We start from the raw sequence: 25,433 nt of genomic DNA, 5'->3' as shown, positions 1-25,433 counted from the left end.
CTTTACTGTTTTATTACTTATTTATAATTGTTTATAATAAATAATAATCTTGTTTTTTTACTCTTGTTTGCACTATGCTGCTGTAATCCTGTAAATTTCCTCGCTGCGGGACTAATAAAGGATTATTTTATTTTAGCTTATCTTAAATATTTATAACCTCATTATTAACCTAGATATAGTATTACAATCTCAGACCAAAATGCCACGCGCTCTGACTCGGACCCAAAGAAGCTCCTTTTTAAGTCGTTAATGTTGCGCTACAATGTTTTTACAACACTCTGGACGGCTCTTGAACGCAGCATTGCTTCTTGGACCAGATCGTTGACAAACAGTTAGCAGCAGGTACCCAGCGCGTCGTTCACAGCACAGTTTACACGCAACAACCCAAGTGTTTTGAACCGTCCATTGTGGATACTTTGGATTGATCATTTCTCGGACGCCTAGATGAAAACGTTAACGGATTTCACGGCATCGAGGAGCACAGCTTTAGCGCAAGATAAGAGTTTAAACTGTAGTTTCTATTGAACCTAGCTAACGTTAGCAGCGACTTTAGGACATTACATTGTATGTATCAGCTCATTCTACATGTTTTGTTTTGTAGATAACGTGAGATTATTAAACAAAAACTACCATAAAAACACTTGGTGTATATGTGACATTCACAAACCAAGAATGTGTCAGTGAACGCCGCATATCAACTTTAACTGAAGTTGCTTTTTACGCATCTATCCATTCATAGCTGAGCGAGCTAGACCGCACGCGCACAGCTCTGCTACACAATGCCTTGACAGTTTAGTAGAAATCAACCACTTCTGAACACGTGAATAGTGAGTTTATCAGCTGTTCGCAACATGGCGAGTGCCTTAGCAGCGAAAATGGGATTTAACTCACTGATGAGAAAACAATCCAGGAGGAACTTCAACGTCAGGATATGCACAGCGGAGTCAGACATGGAGTTCAGCTGCGAGGTGTGTATGCGTTTCAGAAAGCATGATTTCATTCAGGTGTACCACCACAACAACAACACAAAGTGCTTTCTAACTTCTCCCACTCACTGGGCTGCTATCTGTCATGCATTGTAATGGAAACCACTCTATGAGAGTTTCACTTTTCCGACACTAGATGGCAGCAACCAACTGAACAAAAGCAGTTGGCACAGTGTGTCTATTCTACAGAAAAAGACCCGCATCTGTGATAATGCATCTGTGTCTCATGCAGCAATGGAATCATGAACATTTTGGTGAAGCTCAATGCAGTATAGGACTTGCTGCAATGCTGCTGAATCACCTCCCTGTGAAGAACACACTGCTGCTCTCAGGGTGTATTTTTGGTCTACTTGCAAGTGCTCTTTGGTTCAGCGTATGATTTGGTTGATGATATATGCCAGAACTGAAAAGGGCATCGAAATGACTCCCTCTGTATTTAAAGGGGAGGAACCCCACCACAGTTTGCAAAGCTGGTAATTACACAGAGCAGCGTAATGCTAGTTGCAGGTTTCTATTTTCTGTGCCTGGATGATAATTGCACCACTTATGGGTTTTTTGTAAATAGCATTTAAACGGGTATTGGTCACATAGACAAAATGTTTATTCAGCCATGAGAGTTTTTGATTGGCCCCGGTGGAGCTGATTTCCTAATTTCTAGCAGTTTTTATTTTTTTAAACTTATGCTAACCTTGAATGCAGTTGACAGAAGCTTCCACCCAGAGTGAGCTCAGAGGCTTGAGATGAAAGCCATCTAAACTGGATATGCCGCCTCACACCTCTTAGCTGGATGTATGGCTCCCTGCTGTGAACCACAGACTGAGGTGATGCTAGTATGTATGCATTCAGTAGCTGCAGTTTGCTATGGTTCATATACATGAGGGACAGCCAGCTAAGGATGTGAGTTATACGGTCATTGTTTAGCTCTAACAGGCTGGATTTTCAGCTGCAGGATAAACCAATTAAACCAATTATGCTAATGAATCTTTTTTGTTTGTTTTTCTCTACTAAGTAAGTTGTGTAAGACTAAAACATGTCATGTTTCAGGTCAAGTGGAAAGGAAAAGACCTTTTTGACTTGGTGTGCCGAACTCTGGGACTGAGGGAGACGTGGTTCTTTGGGCTCCGGTACAACATCAAGGACACAGTAGCTTGGCTGAAAATGGAAAAGAAGGTGAGTGATTATACTGGCCTTGTACTGGTCTTGAACAGCCATGAGAGGCACGTGACCATTGTCGATGAAGACGTAGCGAGCATGGAAAGGGGAACGCGTCACTCCGCCGCGCAGATGTTGATTTCTTCGGTTCCCTGTCATATAGGTTCTGGATCAGGAGGTACCGAAGGAGGAACCGATCACCCTTCACTTCCTGGCCAAGTTTTACCCTGAAAACGCTGAGGAGGAGCTCGTGCAAGATATCACACAGCATCTCTTCTTCCTACAGGTAGCTGTGCATACATGTAAACCTGCCGTTTTGTAGTTGCGCTCAGGTAAATCAGATTGAAAATGACTCAGTGTGTAAGCATTGCTTTTGAATAGCACAGATATACTGTTTACTACTCACCATGTTGCGCTGCTATCTGTTTTCATTTGTGCCTGTCATGCCATTAAAGGGGCCTTAAGAGAAGGTTCTGACTGACACATTCTCTGCTGCTCTCTTAAGTTGACATTGCAGCAGGCTTACAGGTAAACCTGAAATCCAACATGCCTCAAAGCAGAAGCTGAGGATTCCTGCCTCGTGGCTAACTAGCAGCCAGACTCTTCTTTTTCAAAGCCTCTCTTTCTTTGATCCTAATCTTCTCGGAGGGACGCTGTGTTCCTGACTTTAAAAGAAGAAGAAATCTTTTAAGTGGGTGTTCATCTTTCTTAAGATGAGTTCAAATTAATGCTTTTTAAAAATATAGGTGTGTTAGATCTTCAACACTTAAAAGCTTTCAAAATGCTCTGTGCGTTTAGGATGATCTCTCTCCCTGTTGCACGCCAGGCATTTGGCGGATGCAGACTTGTGTCTGCGGCGTCCTCGCTGTTCTGATCCGGTGCCAACAGGGGGCGCGCGCATCCACAGAGTTTCTGACAGGTTGCTTGAGCAGAGCCGACCTGTAATACACTTTTCCCAACATCCGATTGTGCGCAGCCATGTGGAATCATTACACATCATATCACCGCGGCCCTTTTTCTCCACTTAAATACTCTCCGTGGGGAACTGCCGTGGAGTCTGCCACACCGTTCCCCTCTCGAGAAATGAGATTTGTTACCGTGCTCCCCTCGTCCAATGCTGCCACGCACATTCATCAATTACCAATTAGGCTTTGAGGGCTCAGTCATTGGCCCGGTTAATGACATTATTCTCCATGGGACGCTTATCCCCCATAGCATTCATAGCCCATTGTACTGGTTTAGTCGTGTGGCTTGAGACAGCAGCATGCTCCTCAACATTTGGATGGAGGCACTTGTCTACTTAAGACATATAAAAAAGACTCTCTGTGTCCTTAATCCGTTTAGAGATAGTTGAAGCGATTTTATTTGTTTCCGAGGGAAAACCTTGCTGAAAAAAAGAAACAAAAGGCCAGAGCTGACAAATTGCTCAACAGTGAAAGCGGTACCCAGCTACAAGTGGAGAAGAATACTAATGCGTCGGGCCTGGCACCGCCTGTCTGCTCATTACTCTGCTCTCATTAATTCCCGTAATGTCGGGAGCAGGCCTCTGTTTAGATAGTGTCACAGGCATGACAGCTGGATTACTGCTTATCAGAAATGATCACCGACCCAGATACACACACACACACACACACACACACACACACACACACACACACACACACACACACACACACACACACACACACCCTCACACACACTTAAGGCCACGCGCACAGACAGTCACACGCACGTCTTCGTCACCTCGGCCTCCAATCTCCGCAACAGCGTCGTCTCATTTGTAAACCAGATCCTCTCAGCGCTCGCCGCGATTAGGGGCCTTCACCTCTGGCTCCACACCTTCGTCAGTTCAAAACACGAGTAGACAGCGTGACTGGTGTAAAGCACTAAATTGCCCACTACGGCTGAAGCATGTCTGCACCGTCTCACCTTACAATCTGTTTTTTTTGTGCTCTCTGTGTAGTTTTACAAGTTTGTGATTCAGTTAGTTGGACAGGTGACAGAGCTGGGGAAGTGACACCTGACGAGACAGAAGCACTTTAAATCTGGAGGAAGCTTGTTAAAGGGGATTGCCAGACATTTTAAGAATTCACGTTATGACTGGGATCAATGAGGGTTAAGTCAACACTTTGTAAACACGAAAACACTCTTTCCATAAGCTATAAAATGGAGAAGCAAGCCTTGAACTCGCCACTCTTACTAGCTGGAGTGTATAGAATGTAGCTGGAGGCACAGAAAAGACATGAATAATAAAAATGGGCGGCGCTCTCTAATTATGATTTGTAGGACTCGCGTGTTTCTGTCATGTCGTTACACTCTGCTGACTAGCGAGCGGATATTCTTGGAGCACCTTAATGATCACATGAAAAAATGTTGGCTTCGGCGCACGGTTCCTGCTTCGGTGTCTAATAGGTCCCCTTGTGGCTATGATACTTAACTGTTGCAATATTTATTTGGCACAGTTTGTACTGTTTCCAGACTTACCAGTGTACTGTCGCAGTTCTGGACGCTTATTCACTCAGTTTGCAGCGTATAATAACTTGATTTTCTGGCTCCTTGGTAGCCACAGTGTACCGTATAAATGTTTTAGCTTTATTGGGTTCCTATATGAAGGGAATAAAGTTCTGGCAGTTAAAAGCACAGTTGTCAGAAAGTTGTTTTCCACCCGGCACTGACACTCTTCTCTCGAAGGTGTCAAGTCTTTTTTCATTGTGTTTGATTCCACTGCGATCACCCGTCAACCCGATTCAGGTCCCTCATCTCACAGGAATCATTATAAAGGAGAAGTAACACTCGAACTGAAACAATGAGCAGATGTCCCGATTTCAATGATCTCCCAAAGCCCAACCTTACTGAATATGTCGTCAGTGATGTTACTGTTACCGTTTAACAGTGAAGAGCTTCTCCACTGATTTAACAAACAACTAAATGGCACAGAGTATACATTAGCTGCATGATTAATTCAGAAACTATGTCCTCAGGTGAAGAAGAAGATCCTCGAGGAGGATATTCACTGTCCACCCGAGGCCTCCGTGCTGCTAGCCTCCTACGCCGTCCATGCCAAGGTAAGTGCTCTTTGTGGAATTCAGGATTTTGTTCTCGGTTGTTTTCAAGCAAGATCAGTCCGTCCGTCCGTCCGTCCGTCCGTGTATTCTTTAATGGTTTATTAATCTTTATCTAAAAATCTGCATGACACCTTCTTCTCTTCTGTGAATACTTTCCTACAACAGGGTGCTGTTCTGTTCTGGTTTTAAAGAAAAGCAGTGTTGACCCAGCAAATTGCTTCACATGGATTCTTTTCGTGGACAATATACTTTCAGTTGTTTGTTCATCTGTAAAATAGTGCAGCTCTTTTATCTCTTAGACGCGTGCACAGAGACTGCATGTTTTATCACCAGCGGGCTTGACTATTCTAATCTTCTCCTATCTGGTTTTCCCAAAAAGAGAGACATAAATCACCCACAATTGATCCAGAACTCTGCTGTCTGAGTCCTGATAAGGACCAGAGGAGTACACGGTACACCTAAAATACACCTACACTGGCTAGTTTAGTATTGATTTCTTTACATTCTTGCAGCGCTGCAGGGCCTCGCATGAAATGTAAAAACCAGGAGCCCAGGTGCTCTTAAAGTACCCTAACTGTACTAACATGCAGAAGCTAAAGCAGCACCTTCTTGTTGGAGAACATCTGGAAAAATTGTGGATCGATCCCTCCCTTTGGGTTGGGAGCAAGTGGCTGCCCCATAGGAGCACTTGAAAAGTAAGAATATGAAGATACACACCTTAAATAGAGGAGAGGTGGAGCAAATGAACCCGGGAACCAGCATCACAATGACCTGACATGGTCATCTCTCATCTTCATCCAAGAGATACAGAAGTATCCGCCACCATACCACCAGACTACAGATGCAGTGAAATGTGTTTTTTCCTTAAGCAGATGATGCAACATATGAGTTGTACCTGTAACTGTTTAGGTAATTCTATCAGTCTATATACAGTGTGTTCCTCTCCTCACTTTGAGCTCTGGGTAGTGAGTGAATCAGTTAAAATATGCAGATAGAAGTAGCTTCCCTTGTAGGGTGGCGAGGCAGATACAGGGTGTTAGAACTAAGACATCTCTGAAAGAAGCCAGTTGAGGTTTGAGGTTATTTCAGTCATCTGATCACAAATGTTCAGATTTGCAGGTTGGCCTAGAAGTTAGTTGACGTGAGTGTTTGTACTTGTTGTATTATATAATATTTGCTTTTCTGTCCGGTTATCTTTTAGTTTGTGTGTTTTACATTGTGTCACGGTTACGACGCATTGCATTAAGCCTCCTCTATGAGCACTAGAAGCTGCGTTATCCCGTATGTAAAACCTTCATTGATTTATTGGTTGAGGATCAAACCACAAGTTACCTGAAGTCTAATGGAAAGCACTCCGCAGGAAAGAGCTCCCTTAATAAACCCCCGGCGATCTCAGCCGTTTTGGTTGAAGGATCCCATCTCTCTGAAATCCCCAAGAAAAAGATAAGAGGAGAGAGAGAGGTGCAGCTTTTCTGACAGGCGGACAGGGTCTAGTGAGACCGGAGCTCTACCTCAAAGGTTTGGCAAGGAGCCCTCAGAGATTTGCCTTTCCCGTGCCAATTTAACAGGCCGAGGTTAAAAAGAGACTGTGTGGATGAAGAAAAATCAGCAAATGAGCTTGAGCCCTGTGCTCTCTGCTGTCAGCGCCCTCGATCGGGACCCGGTACAAAATATGGGGCCACAATCTGTTTTCATCTAATCAGCAGTCCACTTTGATTAGAGCCAACGTGAGTAAATTGGCATCGTAAAGGGGGAGATAGGTACTTGTTAAGCAGTGCAGCTGCCGGAAAGCTGTTTGGCAGACTTTCCCTTCATTCCTTTCCTCTCGTCTTGAGTTTTTTTTTTATTGTGCAGCACCGCTGTGTAACCCGTAAAGTTGAGTATGTCACACACAGTGGGGGATCTACTTTGTTACCTTTGGCTCATATTTAATCATGATTATGATTTAAAAAATGGTGATAATTCATAACAAACGCACTCGGGGGTCATGAAAGCCGGCTAACATTACCTCACAGAGAGTGCATGAATGAAGGCGACAATACAAGTTAGGAATAGTGGAGCACGAATGCTCTGACTTCCTTACAGTTGTTTCACCTTGAACACAGATGTGTGCACCAACAGTGGGATCTCACAGGTTACACTGTATGTAACATGATATGAAGCATTGAACGTAGAACGTTCATCTACAGTTAATTATTATCCATCATAATTATTGTTTTCCTATTATATTGAACAGTAAAAATGTTTAGCCACATTATATTTATGAAATGCTTTAATATGTTTTTTAGGGCAACTCACAGTTATTTCCCATGATTCATCTGCCATTACTTTTGTTGATTAATTGATTAGTTATTTAGACGATAAAATGTCTGAAAAGAGACGAAAAAACTGCAGTTTCCTAAAGGCCAAGGTGACATCTTCAGACTTGAACCCTCTTTAAGACGGCACATAGAGAAACCCTTTGATATATGAAATGTTCAAAGTCATCAGATTGAACTTTTTCTTCTGTGGGGAATTGCATGTGAACGCTCTGCGAGCCAACAGTTGAGCCGAGGTCTCAGCGCCTCCTGCTCTTTATTCAGAGCAAGTGCAGAGCTTCAAGGAGGTGTTGACGGGGAATGTTCAAGAAACAGCCCCTCCGGAAAAATGAGTCACTCTGGCGTGGAGGGTGAGGAGGGAGTGAGGACGGCTCCCTCAGCCACGGAGGGCGTGGAGACGCCGGTCCAGCCGAGTGTGGAGGGACACGACAAGCTAATGGGAATGTTTGACACTGGTGGGGAATCACTGTGGTTTAAAGGTGGCTTCAACAAGAGTTATACCTTTTAGTTTAGCTTCTAGGCTGCAGCATGTTTGCTTTGTAACTGTGTCACAATCTGTTTTTCCCTTTTCGTCCCCTCACAGCATGTGACACAGATTGGATGAAATTGAGATATATTTCCAATCTGTGTAAACAGCATAAAGCTTAACAGAGGGGCACTTTTCAGTTTCAGTCTGGCCCACACAATATGCTGCTTAATACTTGTGGAATTTGTCGGCTTTGCCTTGAGATTATGTAAATCCTTCATCGCTCATCTGATTGAACTGACACACTGTCGAGGCCCGCCGCAGCCTCGGCGAGCCAGCATCACAATGAGGGGTAGAAACGATATGATATGATATAGACATTTTCTTTCCGCTTGCTGGACAGACATTTCAATTCAGTCACAGCTTTTAGGCATGAAGTGTAACCTGAGAAGGGAAATCATTTTGCAAAGTGTAAATATGAAAACATGCAATACTGTATATACATGTAGTATATACACAGTCTGTGGTTGCATTGTGAATACATACAGGAGGTATATGTGCATATATGCAGCAAATGCTAATTTTATGATATTTAGGCATAAACCAACGTTTTTGGGCAACTGGGAACATTGACTTGATGACGGCACTAAATGAAAATGAAGGGATCGCCAATAATATTCATCCTGAGGGGGGACATGAATGTGTGTACCAAATGTCATGGCAATCTATGTAATATTTGTCAAGTCATGTCCCTCAAAACCACGCTGGTGCTGGAGGAAAAGTAAGAGTGATGCCGCTAATGTGGCTAAAAAAAACATCAGATATGAACAGCATTTCCAAAGTGACTCAGAGACCTTTGCACAGTTGACTTAGCTTTAGAGTGTATTTTTATGGCTTGATTTATGTCTGAATTAAAGGCTGTAAATGGATCTGTTGAACAGAATATACCCATTAGTCAATGGTCACCGCTGGTAATAATTGTTGACACACAGTCGAACCCTTTGTTGTTTGAAATAATTGGAAGAAAGGTGTGTAGTCAGAGAGCATCTCAGAGCGCTGTCACTGTCAAAATGCCTGAGCTGAAGCCCTTGGTACCTCTATACGTCTATATATCATCAATTATGCAGCAGTTACAAACAAACAGGTGAGGAACTGAGGGAGTCGAAGCTGCAAGATGGGGAAACTTAAGGGAAAGGATCTAATTAAATGGCCCTCGGCTTCTCCGGGATGTCCAGTCTGTGTGTTGAGCTTATTAAAGTACGGTTTTCAGACTGACGTGCAGAAGAATAAAATCCAATTACACCTCATAATAGAAGTAGCAGTATAACCAAAACAACATAGAATGAGTTAGTCGATTAGAGCGACACAAGTGGTGAACGGTTCTAATTTACTGTGTGCAAATTTGCCATTAAATAATACAATCAATGTGCTCAAAGTCGCATCTGTTAATTGTGTGTTTTTCTTCCCCTTCCAAACACGATGTCATGTCACATCAAAATAAGTGGTTACGGCCTCAGTCGCTTCCAGTCTTCCCTGAGACAATTTCTTTGTTGTGTATATTTTTCTCCTCCTTCAGGTAGCGGGCCAACTGAAGGTCACACAGCAATGACATTTTGAGTGCAATTACTAAGGCATTTTGAGCAGCAGCAGAAGGTTGTCTGTTTTTTTTTTACGCTACCCGAAACCTTTTTCTTTTTGGTGTCAGGCTCAGAATGATTTAGGGAACCAGACTTCCTATTTCCTACCAAGGTAGAAACCAAAAGAGCAATCGTCATTGAGGGAGAGATTCATCAGGAGGATGTACCACTTTTTGGTGTCAGCCCTTCAAAGGCTTCTCCTCAACCCTTTATTAATTAATTTATTCACTCTTGAGTTTAAGGAGAGACACTGCGGGTGATTACGGTAAAACATGTACCAATAGATGCCATCGTGATACTTCCCCAGTTGATTACTACCATAAAGACAATTCTTTTTTGTGTTACAAGTTTTCTGAAATTGTATGTTTGAATTTGTGCATTATCTTATTAAATGTATGCTGCGTGCATACATTTCCCGAACCCAAATCTGAACATTGGATAAAGCCAGGTTTGAAATGATTGTTTCATTTTGTTAACATATTAGGCTCAAAGGTTTTTACAAAGGGAACTTTAGATGTCTCCTTTTATCACTCCATCAATCAGCAAATACTGACAGCTATTTAAAACACTATTTTCACCATGTTTTGGGAAATAAAATGTTGTACAAATCACGCGATGAATGATATATGAACAAACCTTTTGGTAAAACCAGTGCAGGAAAAAACTAAATATTCGATCCCTTACTAAGGTTGACATGCGAATCTCATACATACATGGTGACTCGATAAGGTGTGGGGACACATGCATTCCACAACATGTGAAAACTCTTTGATAAAATTAGATTTTCACAAAAGATAACAGCATTTTAAAAAACATGTGCAGGGCACACCGCAATGTGCATATATCGGTAAACATTCAAGTTAATTAACCTGCTTCCATGAATCCACAGCCCACTTTTTAAACGGTAGCTTCATGTAAAATTAATATCCTTCCTCCAGTTTTACTGTAGCCCAAAGGAAACCCCCCCCCCCCCCCCCCCACACACCGCCTCTAACTCGGGCCTAATCCATGCATATCTCTCTCAAACACGCTCGATATCATTTGTATCCCGGCTCCGCGATGATAAGTGATCAGTCGCCGTTCTCCCTGAGATATCTCTAATAGCATCGTTTACACCGTCTACCAACAACCAGGCCACTGTGTGTGCGGTGCACATTAATGACGCGATGGCAGAGCAGCCTCCATTCATTCTCCAAGAGACCCCTTTTCTTACGGGCGCTGTAGTTTCATCTCATGAACAGCTCCCCAGAGAGACATAGTCTGGCCTGTTATTGGAGGGAAGCTGGATAGCGGCCATTAGTTTGGAGTGATTTTAATCCTTTCAGCCCTTGTGCTCTATTTTACAGTACGGAGACTACGACCCCAATGTTCACAAACCCGGCTTCTTGGCTGAAGAGGACCTGCTTCCAAAGAGGGTGAGTAACAGCTGGGTGTTACTTAATGTCATCGATGAGTGAAGATGCATATACCTGCATTATGATCCACTGTACACGGAATTCTCTGCACGCATTCACGTATATTGATGTTTGTCTTTCCAAAATTGCAGGTGATCAACTTGTACCAGATGACTGCAGAAATGTGGGAGGAGAGGATCACAGCGTGTTATGCAGAGCACAGGGGAAGGACGAGGTAAAAACCGCTGCGCCGTGAGGTTTCGCAGTCATTAGCAAATTTCCAATTCACATAGGATGGGCTTAAAACTTGGTTTCACAAGAAATGTTTAATGCAACGAGATGCAAAAAGCTAAAAGTTGTTTCTGTAGGGGAGTTTTTCAAAGGAGCATTGATAAATCCACTGAATTAACTTATTTTGACCAAAAACATACAAAACTGAACCGCAGCACTTTGAAAGTGATAATTGACTCGCTGGTGCTGATCAATAACCCTTTCAACCCCAGCAGGGAGAGGGGAGTCCTCACACCTTCAGCCTTTTAATAGTTTAGTGAGGCATGCAGTGTAACGGGGGCACAGGAGGGAAGTCAGCTGCCTTCACTAGGACTGGGTATCATTACAAGATATATATACAATATATAATACAGTACCTGTGTTTTGGTATCAATTCCAACAATAACTTTTCCTCTTGAGATACTTTTCTTGAAGAAATGCACTTTTATTTTGAAATGTCTGTCTGTTTTCAATGACTTGTCTTGACATTTATTTGGGACATACATTCATGGTTCCCAGAAGATATATAATAGAGACTTTAGCGATCCCTTGACTTTAGAGTGAACTGTCCTAACGGCTATGGGATGGATTATTTGGTACACGCATTCATGTCCCTCTTTAGAATGAAGTGCAATAACTTTGGTGATCTCATAGCTTTTCAACTAGTGCCGTCATTGGGTTGAATTTGTTATTTGTCCAGTACTTTGCTTTACCACCAAATACCTGCAAATCATTCCCATCAGCCTCAGCTGTTGAACGTTAATTAGCAAATGGGAAACATCAGCGTGTTAGCATAGCATTTAGCTCAAAGCACCAGTGTGCCCAACTACAGCTTCACAGTGCTTCTAGTGTGGCTGTAGCCTCTTAGTGGTTTCCATTGAACAACATAGGTTATTGTATTTCGGATTAGGAACTACTCCATCAAAGACAAACACAATTTAAAATCTGACCAGACATTTGGCACTGGGTTTTGGTACGTGACAGTTTTTGATACTATAAAATAAAATATTAATTTAATGTTTATTTTGGCTCTTATTCTTTTTTAACTTGATGAGAAATTCATTTTTAAAATCAGCACAACATCAAAGTAACTGGCTTACTTGCCGTGCTTGCATCTGTATGTTCTATTTCATGGAGCACATCTCCAACGCTTTACACTTCCACAGCATTAATCAAGCCGTTCAAATGTCCTCAGAGCCACTCCAAAGTCCCAATGTACTCCAACCTACTTTAGATTTGTTTACTTGGCATAATGCAATCTTGCCTGTTTAAACTTTGATGAAGCTTAACTCATCAATTTCCCACCACCCATATCAAACAGCAAGTTATTAAAAGTTTAGTCGGATGCATGCCCTGATTTTTGAGTATGCTAATGCTCTTTTTCTTGTTGCTGAGATGACCCTGAAATCACAAGTGATCTGCCAACCAGGCGGCAGAAAGAGAGGAAGAAAAGAGTTTGACGCGTTTGATTTATCTCTCACAGTATTTAGAGTCTTGGAGGCATCCAAATAAGTCTTCTCTTCCATCGAGCAGGACCCCTAAAGCCTGTTAGCGATTTATACTTGTGTTTTATGTCAGTACTGTGCTTGTGTTTTCACCCTCACAAGAGCTATGTGGCAGAGTTTTTACAGATCACACAACGTGACAGATGCTACACTCGAAAGCAGAGGAAACGAGGTCTGATCTCCTTTTTCTCTCCACTTCTGCACCTCCTCTCTTCTCCTCCTCCCACCCTCCTCTCATCTCCTCCCCTCTCCTCTCCATTCCCTTGGATCCCTCTCAATCTCTTTCTCTCTACGCCTGTCTTTGAATTAGGGATGAAGCAGAGATGGAGTATTTAAAAATAGCCCAGGACCTGGACATGTATGGCGTCAATTACTTTTTAATCAGGGTGAGCCAATGCTGCTTTGCGATATCTTTACAATGTCAGCCAATATGGGAGATTAGGAGGCAAGTCAATTTCACTGTGGTGTAATGAAACGAAGTGGGGGGGTATAGCAGCCTGACTCGGCTGTTGTAAATTGTCCCTTAGTTGAATGTATTATTTGAAATGTTTTTGGGGTAAGTTGTTAACTGCTATTCGGCACCGGATATTTTTCCAGGTGAGTCATAACGAAAACCAACCTGTCACAACCCGTAAAGAAAACAAAGGGTCACCTGGTGGCTCTGGCTTTGATCAGCGCATTCTCGTAAAGGCCGAGACATTTAAAAAATACCACCAACAAGTCAACCAAAGGCTGAAGTAATTCACTGTGGCATCTTTTTTTTTTTTTTCAAGTAAACAAATCCAGACTGGCTATTGTTCAGCTCAACTCTAACAAATAGTTCTGGCGAGCAGAGCCACCACAATGACACCTCAGATAAATCTTGGCTGGATAGATGGTCACTAAGCTCTGTTGACTGTGCTGCGTGTGCTTTAGAATAAAAAGGGAACCGGTCTTCTTCTGGGAGTGGACGCCCTGGGTCTGCACATCTACGAGCCGGACAACAGGCTGACACCCAAGTGCTCCTTCCCGTGGAATGAGATCCGCAACATCTCCTACAGCGACAAGGAGGTGGGAGAATTAGCGGCACAGCACTTTCATTGTAATAAAGACTTGAATATGGAGCTATATATATATATATATATATATATATATAGGCGATACTTAAGTATTATAGTTTATTGGTTTGAAAAACTTTCGAAAATACATTTTTATATGAATATTGATTTCAAAGATATTGCTCAGCCTTACCCGACAGATTGTTTTTCTTTTGTGGTTTGATCAAACATATGGTGCTCTCGTCTCCTCAATGTTTAGTTTACCATCAAACCTGTGGACAAGAAAACCAACGTTTTCAAGTTCAACTCCTCACGGCTAAGAGTCAACAAGTTGGTGAGTTTAGCGGAGATGATTGACGTTTGTCATTTCTCGTGGTGAAGGTGATGAAAAATACCAGAAGTAGCAAACGAATTAGAGGTTTTGGGAAACCAAACATTGTGACATGTTGTGAATACAGTAGCGTCCATTCTTGGTTTGTTTCTCCCGTGCAGATCCTCCAGCTGTGTATAGGGAACCACGACCTGTTTATTCGCCGCCGGCGGGTGGACTCGCTTGAAGTACAGCAGATGAGGTCTCAGGCCAGAGAGGAGAGGGCCCGAAAACAGGTACGTTCTTAACGGAGAGACAAAGAGGAGGAGGTGGGGTTGAACTTGTGTAGGGTTAGCCAGCCATCTTTTGTTTGTTTTTTTTCTTCCTTTTTCCATTTTTCCCACCATACGCTCTCGTCGTTGTCTACACTCCACCCGTCTGTGTCGTTCAGGTGGAGAGGCAGCGTCTGCAAAGGGAGAAGCAGCTGCGGGAGGATGCAGAGAGAGCCAGGGACGAGCTGAAAAGGAGGCTGATTCAGCTGCAGGACGAGGCTCACATGGCCAACGACGCACTGGTAAGATTCAAGGAGTTAGCTTAATCCAAAATCCACCATTTTGTTGCCAACGCCACATATACTCCAAGTTTCAGAATGAAATATTTGACCAAATTACGCTCCTCTCACACCTTCCTCACTTCCTCCCCGTGTATCCGGTTTTGAATGTCATTTGCTCGTTCTTCCTCTTTATTGTCTCTCACTGTTCCCTTTTTCCTCTCAGTCAATCTCCTTCGCTCCTTCTTTACTCATCCCTTTACCTTACCTTACCACATCCCTCCCTCTACACCCCTCTTTCCCCTCTCTTTCTCTGTACAAATTTCCGTCGCTCACTCCATCTCCGTTTCTTTGCCCCATTTCCCCATCTCCGCTCCCATATCAACTTTGTTTTCCCGTGTGCCCCCTCCCCCCCTTCTCGTGTTTGACCTTCCTCTTGCCGCTCCTCTCCAGCTGCGTTCGGAGCAGACGGCGGACCTGCTGGCTGAGAAGGCCCAGATCGCGGAGGAAGAGGCAAAGCTGCTGGCCCAGAAAGCTGCCGAGGCCGAGACGGAGATGCAGCGCATCAAAGTGACTGCCATCCGTGGCCAGGAGGAGCGGCGGCTCATGGAGCAGAAGATGCTGGAGGCAGAGATGCTGGCCCTCAAGATGGCCGAGGAATCAGAAAGGAGGTGGGGAGAGGAGGGGGAAGAAGTGGATGAATTGGAGAGTGCCATCCATGCTGCAGTGAATGTGATGCTGATCCCGCTTTGGCTGCTATGTGGCTTTGTCTCTCAAACACAAATTCTCTTTGTATCCATCCCACATGCACAGCATGCGTAGTTTTTTTAAATCCTTAAATAACTTATCCCCACATCTTAATTTCCAATGCGAATATCTCGAAATAAGGACGCATGAAACACTGTCCCTAAATAGCCTCCTCCACTCATAAGCCTCCCAAATGTTTCTGAGTTTCTATGCCGTTTAATGTCAAGGTGCACCGACACGCCGCTGCATTTGGGTTTGCTCAGCAGAACAGAAGTCGGTCGATATGCTGCGGGCATAGAGCTAGGTAACGCAGCCGCATGTTAATAGCTCGATCAAAGAACTTCTAACTTCTTTAAAATCATTTCATTTTAAAGGCTTTGTTCTCGCACTGCAGCAGGTAATCATGCGGTTACAGCCACACTGCTGCACTCCGAAAGGAAAAGGGAGAAAGCTTTTGTTCGGCAGCTCTGCTCCTCCGAGCTGCAGCAGTTCATTTGTGCTATTTAATTGTATCGATTGCTGGTGGGAGTCCCGTATCAAACAGTCTCTTTTACTACACATTGAAGCTCCGCAGGGCTGAAAGGGACTTTTTGATCTGTGTTTTTATATCTGCTGTTGACTTGTTTTTCTTTTTTCTTCAGAGGTCAGATGGATAACCAGATGTATGAGAGACTCTGATCAGCACTCTGACAAGCCTGAGAAATAACAATTCATTGTAGAAAAGAACTTGAGTGGTTTCCAGAATAAAACCGTATGAACAGATACTAAAAATATCACTTCACAGCCTCTGCAATTTATTAGACAATCATTTAAAATGGGCACCATTAACCACTTGCCAGCAACTGCAATTTCTGGATGAGCACTTTCTGAAACAGAGAAATTTAAACCCGTGGCACTCAACATGTAAATGACTATGTCCACTCAAACCCTTGAGGCACGTTGCTCCCCCACATCAACGAGGAACTGCTGAGTGTTCAGGAACACAATCAAAAGAAATGTAATCACCTGCGTATAACATTCTTACATCTCTGTGTGCCAACTCAATGGTGAAATAATGGAGCCAGAAATGATTGTCTGCTCGGGCGACACATTGATCACCTGGGTAATAACAAAGTGACATTCCCGGTTCGTCGAGTACCGACGCAGCGATTATGTGAGATAATTTGGGATTCAATTTAGATAAATCTTACTCCCTTTGAAGGATTGGGAGGTGAATTAAAGTATTAACGGCATATGTCTGTCTGTTTTTTCCCCTTAGGGCCAAGGAGGCTGAGCAGCTGAAACAGGACCTGCAGGATGCCAGGGAGTCAGAGCGCAGGGCAAAGCACAAGCTGCTGGAGATTACCAGCAGGACCGTCTATGCGGTAACGGACCTAAAACATACACACACACATACTCAACAACACACAGTGCTTGATTAATTAGTGGCAGTGCATATTAATAGGGATGGAACTAACAATTCCTTTCATCATCAATGAATCATTTCATCTATAAAACATTAGAAATGTCTTTTTACAATATTCCACAGCACAAAGAGATGTTTTCCAATGTCTTGTCTTCTCCAACCAACAGTCCAAAACCCCAAAAATATTAAATTCTCTATTATGTAAGACCAACAAAAGAAAAACCTGGAACCATTAAATGTTGATAAATATCAGCCAATTGATTTTCTTTTGATCCACGAATAGTTGCAGCTCTACACTTAAATAAACATTACTGGAAATGTAATGTCATTTACATGATTGAAGATGTAATTTTTCATCCACACATTCTGGATACATGTTTTAATACGTCCATAACGATCTAATAAAAATGACCAACAATAAAAACAAAGAGACATCGTGCTGGTCAGACAAAGAGTGCAATTTCAAGGCGTCTCTCACGTGGGCTGTGGTAAATTATGGTGGACATTCCTTAATTCTTTTATACTTAAAGACACAAATAAAGGGATTAATTGAAAGTAAATAAGATGATCAACTATGTAAACAGTGGTAACAGATATAAACAGCCTTGCATAAAACAGACCAGGCATAACACATATAGATTATGCAATACGTGCACGAATGCTCATGCAGTAGCACCCCACAGGATTATCAGCTGCAAACGGCTACTGGTATGGAAATGGCCATATAGTTTTAGCTTGACCGCCAATAGCACACACACACACACACACACACACACACACACACACACACACACACACACACACACACACACACACACACACACACACACACACACACACACACACACACACACACACACACACACACACACACACACACACACACACACAAGTTACTTGCGTAAGAACAAGCAGCACATAAGGCAGCCCACGCAAGAGCTTCCAACATGCTAAAAACCCACACACTGCATATTCAGCTGCTCACACACACACATTCCTAGATACATATTAAGATTCTGGCCATCGATAGAGAAATACTAGCTTGTACGCTTATGAATGCAGATCCTTAACATAGAAATAAATGACATGCTGCCACTGGAACTCCCCTATACAGTTCATCAGCTCATGCAAGAAAACGTATCTACACATACATACACACACACACACACACACATTTGCACAAGTACGCATAACTTTCCGTTCCTATTTCCGCCGGACATGGTCAAATTGCCTTCTCTGCTCGGCCGGACCGTATTTAGGTCGAGTATATCCACACTGTAGTTTGGATTCACAGGCCAACCAATGAATTTACATTTATATTGTGCATTAGGTTCACTTCCTTTCCAGCCGACTCCTGAGGTGACATGTGGCCAATGCATTTCTGACATTTGGTCAGGATCTGAAAGCATATACCTGTATATATTTGTGTGTTCTGGATCTGTGACCATCAGATGGCCATCTACCTCAGCCTTTGTGCACTTATTTTACCCTTCCTGTCGTTTCCTCTGTGCTTTTTCTTTCTCCATCGCTCCCACCTCTTCTTTATTCTGCCCCATTTTCAGTTTTGTTATTTTGTTTTCTCCTGTCAATTCGTCTACATCGCCTCCTTTCCTCTAATCTCTCTTTCCATCTCCCCTCCCAGGGCCCTGGACTGCAATCTGACAGCATGCCTCGCGACCTGAGCTTCAGCAGGGAGAACCTCAGCTTTGACTTTAAAGATACCGACATGAAACGCCTCTCCATGGAGATCGAGAAGGAGAAGTGAGTGGCCGGCCTCGCTCTGCATGATGCTGCCTGATATTTTGGGCCTCAGCTAAATTTGATTTGTTATTCTGCAGACGGAATCATACCTCTAACGAATATCTATTTTAGAGTCATTTTAAAATGCGTTTGAGAAAGATCTAACTCGATTCAGGAGCAAAATCACTTTTTAATATGCACATTTTGATTCAGGAGTTCCGGCAATTGACCCTCAGCATTAGCTGTCACTGATGTCACTGCCAGCGTTGCAGCTTTTATCAGTGGTTGCAGACAGGAGGAAAAAAACAGCACTTGGACTCAGAAATCTGACCCTGGCTGTGGAGTTGAATATATTATCTGGGTCTTTGTTGTCGTGTACTGTAATTAGGTGATTAGGTTTTTGAAATAAAAGCAGGTGAGCAGAGAGATTGCAGCTCCTCGATTGGTGAGTAACTGTTCATAAGAGGAAGAAAGACTGCGACGGAATATAGAGATACAAAATTGAATACATTTACGGGAATAGTGACTAGTGGGATTTTTCCGAAAAGTGTCACTATCTTTCCCTTCCATTATTTTGTAAAATCGTATCTCTATTACTATTGTAGTTGATTGTGCACAGCTCTTTTAGGTTCTCTGGTATTACAATTGCATTTTTATTATTCGCACATATTAGAAAACTGATTCTAAAAGTCGTACATTTCTCATAATTTGGTTCCTGACATTTATCGTGATTTCTTTTTCTGTCTTTTTTTCTTTCTAATGAAAAAGCGGGTTTCATTTTTATAGCTGGCTTGGAGAAGGACTTTGAATAATTTCATTTAGACATCATTTTCCAAATTAAATGTTTTTATTTTTTTTACAAATCATTGATTGTTTGGGTTATTGTGTATTATACAACATTATGAGCTTCATGACTCAATAATGGTTATAGCTTTATGCCTTTGCCCCTAGGAGTAAAACAAGGACGCCATATAATGGATATGAAAGATTCAGCTATTAAAGTCAGGTCTAATGGGGACATAGAATCTATTAAACTGTCTCCCAACATGCCATTTGATCATGTTTAGGGTGGAGTACATGGAGAAGAGCAAGCACCTGCAGGAGCAGCTGAATGAGCTGAAGACAGAGATTGAAAGTCTGAAGATGAAGGAGAGGGAGACTCCTCTGGACATCATTCACAACCAGAACGCCGAGCAGGGGACCAGCAAGCACAGCAACTTTAAAAAGGTAGCTATCAGCTCGGCTGCTTGCATCCTGGACCCACAACACACATTGCAACACAAAATACTCCTCGTGGGATTCCTCCAAAATGCACTGTGCGAGTCTAATTATCTCCATTCATACTCGTGTACACACATATTTGTAGTTGTTTTAGCACCTTGTATACATGCTCAAAAAAAGTCAATAGGTAGCAGAACTAGTGGGGGAACGGACCTCGGTTGATCCAGGCTCGGTCCGGATCCCTCCTCGCGGTTCGGCCGAGGACTAATTACAGTTTAACGTTAATCATCGCAGTGTGAAATAAAGTTTTACTGACGATCGTTATCCGCCAGTAATACAGTAAAATATGCGATCAGGACATCGGCATTTATGCTTTATCAGTCGTCTTTTGTGCTGATCCGATCTTTGATCTGATCTGTGACTCTGATCCTTGATATGATCCGAACCGTGAGTTTCATGATCCGTTGCACCACTAAAGCGGAACAGAAATCTTATTACCTCTGTAAGATTATATTGGATTCAGGGCAGCATTATTGCAAAAAAGCTGTTTGTAATGTAAAGATATAGTGGAATAATGGCGTCTTGTGCAGAGAATGAAGTGGCTCTTCCTCTCTGTGTGCTGTAATCCGAACTTCTCCCAGTCTCCGTGGTTCTCTTTGGATCTACCTACATATGTGAACAAACATTCTCCGTGATGAAGTTGAACAAATCCAGATCCTCTCTCGCTGACGATCAGCTGTCAGCTGTCCGTCACACATTCAACCTGACTTCAGTTCACTCGTTCAAGCCCAACACAGACCAGATTTCTCCACTGAACTGAAAAACAGAAAATGAGGTCATTGGACTGCAAACAATAGCAATAAAAGTACTCATGATCCCTCTCTGTTTACTATTATATATGGATATTACATATGGATATTTTTGGGATCATTATTCCTGCTGCAGATGTTTAAGGGGGAGTTTATTTTAACTCCTTTATACACTGTTGTTCAGTTTGGGTAGTTGGGAAGGGTTTGAAAAATATAGTCTTCATTTTCAGAGAAGCTCATCTGCTAGCCACAGAAACAACATGTCGGCCATCAAGTGAAATTGGCTCCGTTTTCAGATTTTGTTTTTTTCATTTAATTAGTCCTTTTGTTAATGGTCTCATTGAATCCTAGCTGGCTAATGCGACACCATGTTTGAAGGGTTAAATAACTATTCAACAGCTGTCCGATCAGCTAGAGACACAGGAAGTGTAAATGCGGTCTTAATACTGATCTTACATAATCTTCTAAGGATAAGTATCTTATCAAAAAAATAAGATAGTCCTATCTCGTACAACACCCAGGCCTAACCATCATATTATTTTAAGGAGTGGTATTGATTCTCGGAGCATCTCTTAACAGCGACATTCCTCACTTGGCCCCCGGGTTCATTTTTCAGCCTAAAGTTTCTCCTTTGATGGAGGCCGCATTCATCTTGTACTCTGATCTCTAAAAACGCACAGTGATTACCGCTCATAAATACTTTATAAAAGAGATCTCACAGATCAAAAGAGAGGGAAATCTGTGCACCTGATGTCGACTCCATCAGTAAGAAGAGCTGCAGTATTTCATTACTGCAAGGGCCTTTTCCTTGGCGATATGAAATAACACAAAGTAGTGACAGTCTCCCTTCAGCTTGAGGGATATTCCTAAATCGATTGGTCAGAGGCAATGGAATTGTAATGAAAAGTAGATTATATTTCCACTGTCCTCTGATGAACTGGCAGATTAGACTCATTCTCCTTTATCTTCCCACTCCAGTATCTCTGTAATTCCAATAAAAGTATCAAATGAAAATGTGAGCTATGCCCTCAGCACATTGTATGACAAAAAAAAAAAGGAAAAAGAAGCCCACCCCTCCTCCCTCCTCGTCTCCCACTGTATAACACACTTGTTAAGTGAGCACTAATTTACTTTTGCTAGGTGATTAGTCATCTGGATGGATTTTGGCAAGCAGCGGGAGACGGAGCTAAGTTAAAAGTGTTGGTTTAATTGAACCAGAGGCGGGCGACATTCCTCTTGCTTGTGAGGGTGGGGGGGCGAGAAGTTTAGACGAGGCTGACCAAAATTGTTCAAAGGGTGAGGCGTATGAGGGAGGCTGAGTCACGGAGAAGTGCTCAGAATGTAGTATGAAGCTGGAAACCAGAGAGCGGAAGAATAAAGAGCAAAAGAAGAGCAACAAAGCACAGATCTCTGAGCCAGAAGCACCAGGAGCGGCTGCCCCCCCTCTGGAAACGTTTTCTCCATCCAGACCCCTCCCCCCTTCTGGATGATTAATGAATGACCCCTTAATACGACCCAGCGCCTTTGCACTCTTACCGTGCCACAGGTTCTGCTCCGTTAGCTCACTCTCAACAGCCGAATCACAAAGAGCTGCAGTGATTCTGTGTGAAGTTTAACAGAGAGGAAATGCATTTTTTTTTCTTTTTTTACATGTGGCAGTCCATCCAGACTGTGTGAAGTGGCACACGAAGGAGGTCAACCACAAAATAGCTTGCTGTTGTGCCATTCACAACAGTGACACTGGAGTTCCTGCTCAGACTGTGGGCAGTGTGGAGTACACTGCTGCAGAGTCACACACACACACACACGTATAGTTGAGGCTGCCTGTCAGCCGGGACAATAGAAGGTGATCCGTAAATATTAAGCTGCAAATCCATCCCTTGCCCACACATTGTCTGTTTGGATTTGCTTAAGTCCCTGCATCTACACATTCCCTTGAAATAATCTGGATTTCCCCAAACTGTCCTCCATCATCCCGTGTCTAATATTTACTTTGGCAGCCACCTTAATTCCCTCTGCCCTACAGATGTTGAAGAGGGGAAAAAGTTTGCCTAGTCAATTGGTAGTAGTGCTCACTTATGCTTTGCTGTGCTAAAGGAGTTAAAACACAGTCAGTGGCCTGAATTATTATTTTTTTTTAAACATGGAGAGAAAAACAATTAACAGTACTTTTTCCGACTGGCATTGATCTTCTTTGATCGCCTCTGCGGTAGTAGAGGGTTCGAAAAACCCACAGATTTATTTTTGTTGCAAACTCTGATCGAGCTGATGTTTCTTTCAGAGTAAATTGTATCAATAAAGCTTCATATCTTCACATACCATCTGCACTCATTAAAAACAGAATAACCTTGGGGGCACAGATATCATCTCCTTATGATCACTTTGTCTTTCGATTGGTCAAGAGGCATGACTGGATTAAACATGCATGTGCTTATGTCCTCATTAGAGAGGCAGCTAAACTAACCATAGTCAGTCAAAAATGTTTATTTTCCACAATGTTCCAGCATATTGCGGTGTTAATCTTAATCTACAGCAGACTCTCACGCAAAAGTCCATGATTTTAGGAAGAATTGTAGTGCAGCCAACCACAGAGATCCATCTCGGCTGCTGAATGACAAACGTTGGGTAATCTGCTTTCACCCTGTAAGCTTGTTGATCAGCCACACATTGGCTGCGTTTCGCTGATGCCGCAGTCACACTTGGTGGCCTCGGTGTTTGCATTGGAAATGCATAGCAGGAGTTGGATCTGGCAGAAAGGCTGAGGGGAAGGGCAAGTGATGATTTCGGTGAAATTAGTCTTCAATGAGGGTTGCCCTTCGGTCACTGATTTGGCTTGCTTGCCCGCTGTGCTGCGCGGTATGTTCTGTACTCAGATATAAATCCTTATCTTGTCTGTCGTTCTTGTCTCCTCCACAGCTAACACTACAGAGCACCAAGTCCAGGGTGGCCTTCTTTGAGGAACTTTAAACTACAAGCCTGTAAATGGTGCGGATGCACAAACGCAGAGAGCCTCACGATTCTACATTCCTGGTCAGTTTAAATGATTGGCCACACCACAAGTCCTTATATTCCACTTCCTGGGAAACCACTATGAAACACACAAAAATAAAAGACCACTGCCTTCATCTGCTACAACTCCAGAGGCCTCATGTGTGCGCACGAAGAAGGATGCATTCGTAATGTTCCTGCACTAAATCTGAGTGAGTGTGTGTTTACAGGAAGAGTGTGTGAAATACAGGACATTCTCCGTGAATATTTCGAAGTGTTGTTGTTTTTTATACTTAAATACGAAGTTGGTTTTATTCACGTCAAAGAACAAAGAAAGGCAACTTGAAGAAATGTAAATGGTCTTTGACTGCTCCAGTTCCACTATTGCTCTAATGAGACAGTATCTGTGGAGTTAATTATTCGAACTGTTTTGAAATTCAAATGGAAATAAACCACCACGGGATAAAGTTGAACAAGGGAATGAACTGATTATATGGCTGATATGTTGCCCTTACCCCGACTCAAATATTTTATATTTAGTTGTTATTGGCTGCCTAGACTGCCCAATTGATTCATAATGCCAATGCCTCAATATATAATCTGTCTTTATATAATCTGGCATGCTGCCTTAGTTTTCTTCTTTCAATGAAAACAGGCCACAATGCATTTAAACAGCCATTTATTGCTGATAGTTGGACGATGTTAAAGATGAACACAAAAATCCCCTTTGATTTATAACAAATGATTTGTCTTGGTTGCGTAATATGAGCAGTGTTTGTTTTTTTTTATCTCAGAATTTGTGTCCATTTGAGTCTTTATGCAACTTTTTATGGTGAATGTAGACTAAATGATGTACATGAGGCTTTAGGACTTGCGTTTACATCTTGTATACACAGAGACGTCTTAATGCAGCGAGTGCACTATGCTCTGGGAAGTGAAGAGACGATCACTTGTAGGTTGTTCTCAGACACCAAAGTGGATGAAAGAACTTTGATTCTCAGATGAGAGCTTGTGTCACATCCATCATCTATCTCAGTCTTCTTTTGTTTCGTGAAGACAACCACTTTTCCGAAACATGAATCTGTTTTGAATTAATGTGTCTTTTTGAATTAATGTGCTCTTTCCCTCTGAAAGCAATTTATTTTTGGGAATTATAATGTGAAGGAAAAAAAGTGTGTGTGTGTGTGTGTATATATATATATATATATATATATATATATATATATATATATATATATATATATATATATATATATATATATATATATATATATATATATATATATATATATATATATATATATATATATATATATATATATATATATATATATATTTCTTCTTGACTTCATTTAACAAGGAAAGTAAGCAGTATTTTAAATAAAACTTTGGGTGAAGTTACAGTACCTTTTATTACTACGTATACATTTTCATAGAGATATTGTACCGGATATGTATGTTTTGTATGTAAAATAAATTAATATCAGGTCTGATTTTTTTGTTGTTGTAGGTTTTAGTTTTCTCCCTATCCAGAAATAACTTTGTTTTGGCAGACTTTGATGAATGTCAGCTTTGATATTGACAGTGCCAAGAGCCTCTTCCACCCGACCCAAACAGACATCCAATTACACCTTTGAAATGATTCAAGTGTTACGTAAGCACCCTCCACCTTGTGTCGGATCACATACCCTGTTTGCTTGAGTGACACGATCTTTGTGTGTGTGCTTACGGATGGATGCGTGGGCGAGTGGTGTGTGTTAACCCTTTAATGTGAGTCCCTTCCCGTGGCGTTGGGACTGACAGCTCTCTGACAGAGTGAGTGGCGCTGAGGTC

At 42.3% G+C, this 25,433-nt stretch overlaps 1 protein-coding gene across 3 annotated transcripts; it reads left to right on the top strand.

Annotated features, from left to right (window-relative positions):
- Positions 1-303: 303 nt before the first annotated feature.
- Positions 304-24,786, top strand: nf2a (NF2, moesin-ezrin-radixin like (MERLIN) tumor suppressor a). 3 transcript variants are annotated; one of them, XM_076104426.1, is made up of 16 exons: positions 304-968; positions 2,031-2,156; positions 2,302-2,424; positions 5,120-5,203; positions 10,971-11,039; positions 11,171-11,253; positions 13,104-13,179; positions 13,709-13,843; positions 14,090-14,164; positions 14,323-14,436; positions 14,592-14,714; positions 15,144-15,361; positions 16,696-16,801; positions 18,485-18,603; positions 19,650-19,809; positions 23,529-24,786. In XM_076104426.1, the coding sequence occupies exons 1-16, from the start codon at positions 852-854 to the stop codon at positions 23,577-23,579; spliced, it is 1,779 nt and encodes a 592-aa protein (XP_075960541.1). In that variant the 5' UTR covers positions 304-851; the 3' UTR covers positions 23,580-24,786. The 3 variants fall into 3 exon arrangements, with proteins under 3 accessions (XP_075960541.1, XP_075960542.1, XP_075960543.1); XM_076104427.1 differs by having other exon boundaries at positions 22,272-24,786; XM_076104428.1 differs by lacking the exons at positions 304-968; positions 2,031-2,156; positions 2,302-2,424 and adding an exon at positions 2,764-2,829.
- The last annotated feature ends 647 nt before the right edge of the window (positions 24,787-25,433 follow it).

The sequence above is a fragment of the Anarhichas minor genome, unplaced genomic scaffold (genome assembly GCF_050575085.1).
Source record: "Anarhichas minor isolate MPS153535 unplaced genomic scaffold, ASM5057508v1 ptg000030l, whole genome shotgun sequence".
Lineage (NCBI taxonomy): Eukaryota > Metazoa > Chordata > Actinopteri > Perciformes > Anarhichadidae > Anarhichas > Anarhichas minor.
The sequence above is the reverse complement of the archived record's forward strand: the minus strand, read 5'-3'. Positions and strand labels throughout refer to the sequence as shown.

Excerpts from the sequence above, each read along its gene's own strand:
- nf2a (XM_076104426.1), top strand. The coding sequence starts at position 852 with ATGGCGAGTGCCTTAGCAGCGAAAATGGGATTTAACTCACTGATGAGA. Across the intron at positions 2,157-2,301 it reads GGCTGAAAATGGAAAAGAAG|GTTCTGGATCAGGAGGTACC; the intron begins GTGAGTGATTAT and ends CCTGTCATATAG. Across the intron at positions 16,802-18,484 it reads CCAGCAGGACCGTCTATGCG|GGCCCTGGACTGCAATCTGA; the intron begins GTAACGGACCTA and ends CTCCCCTCCCAG.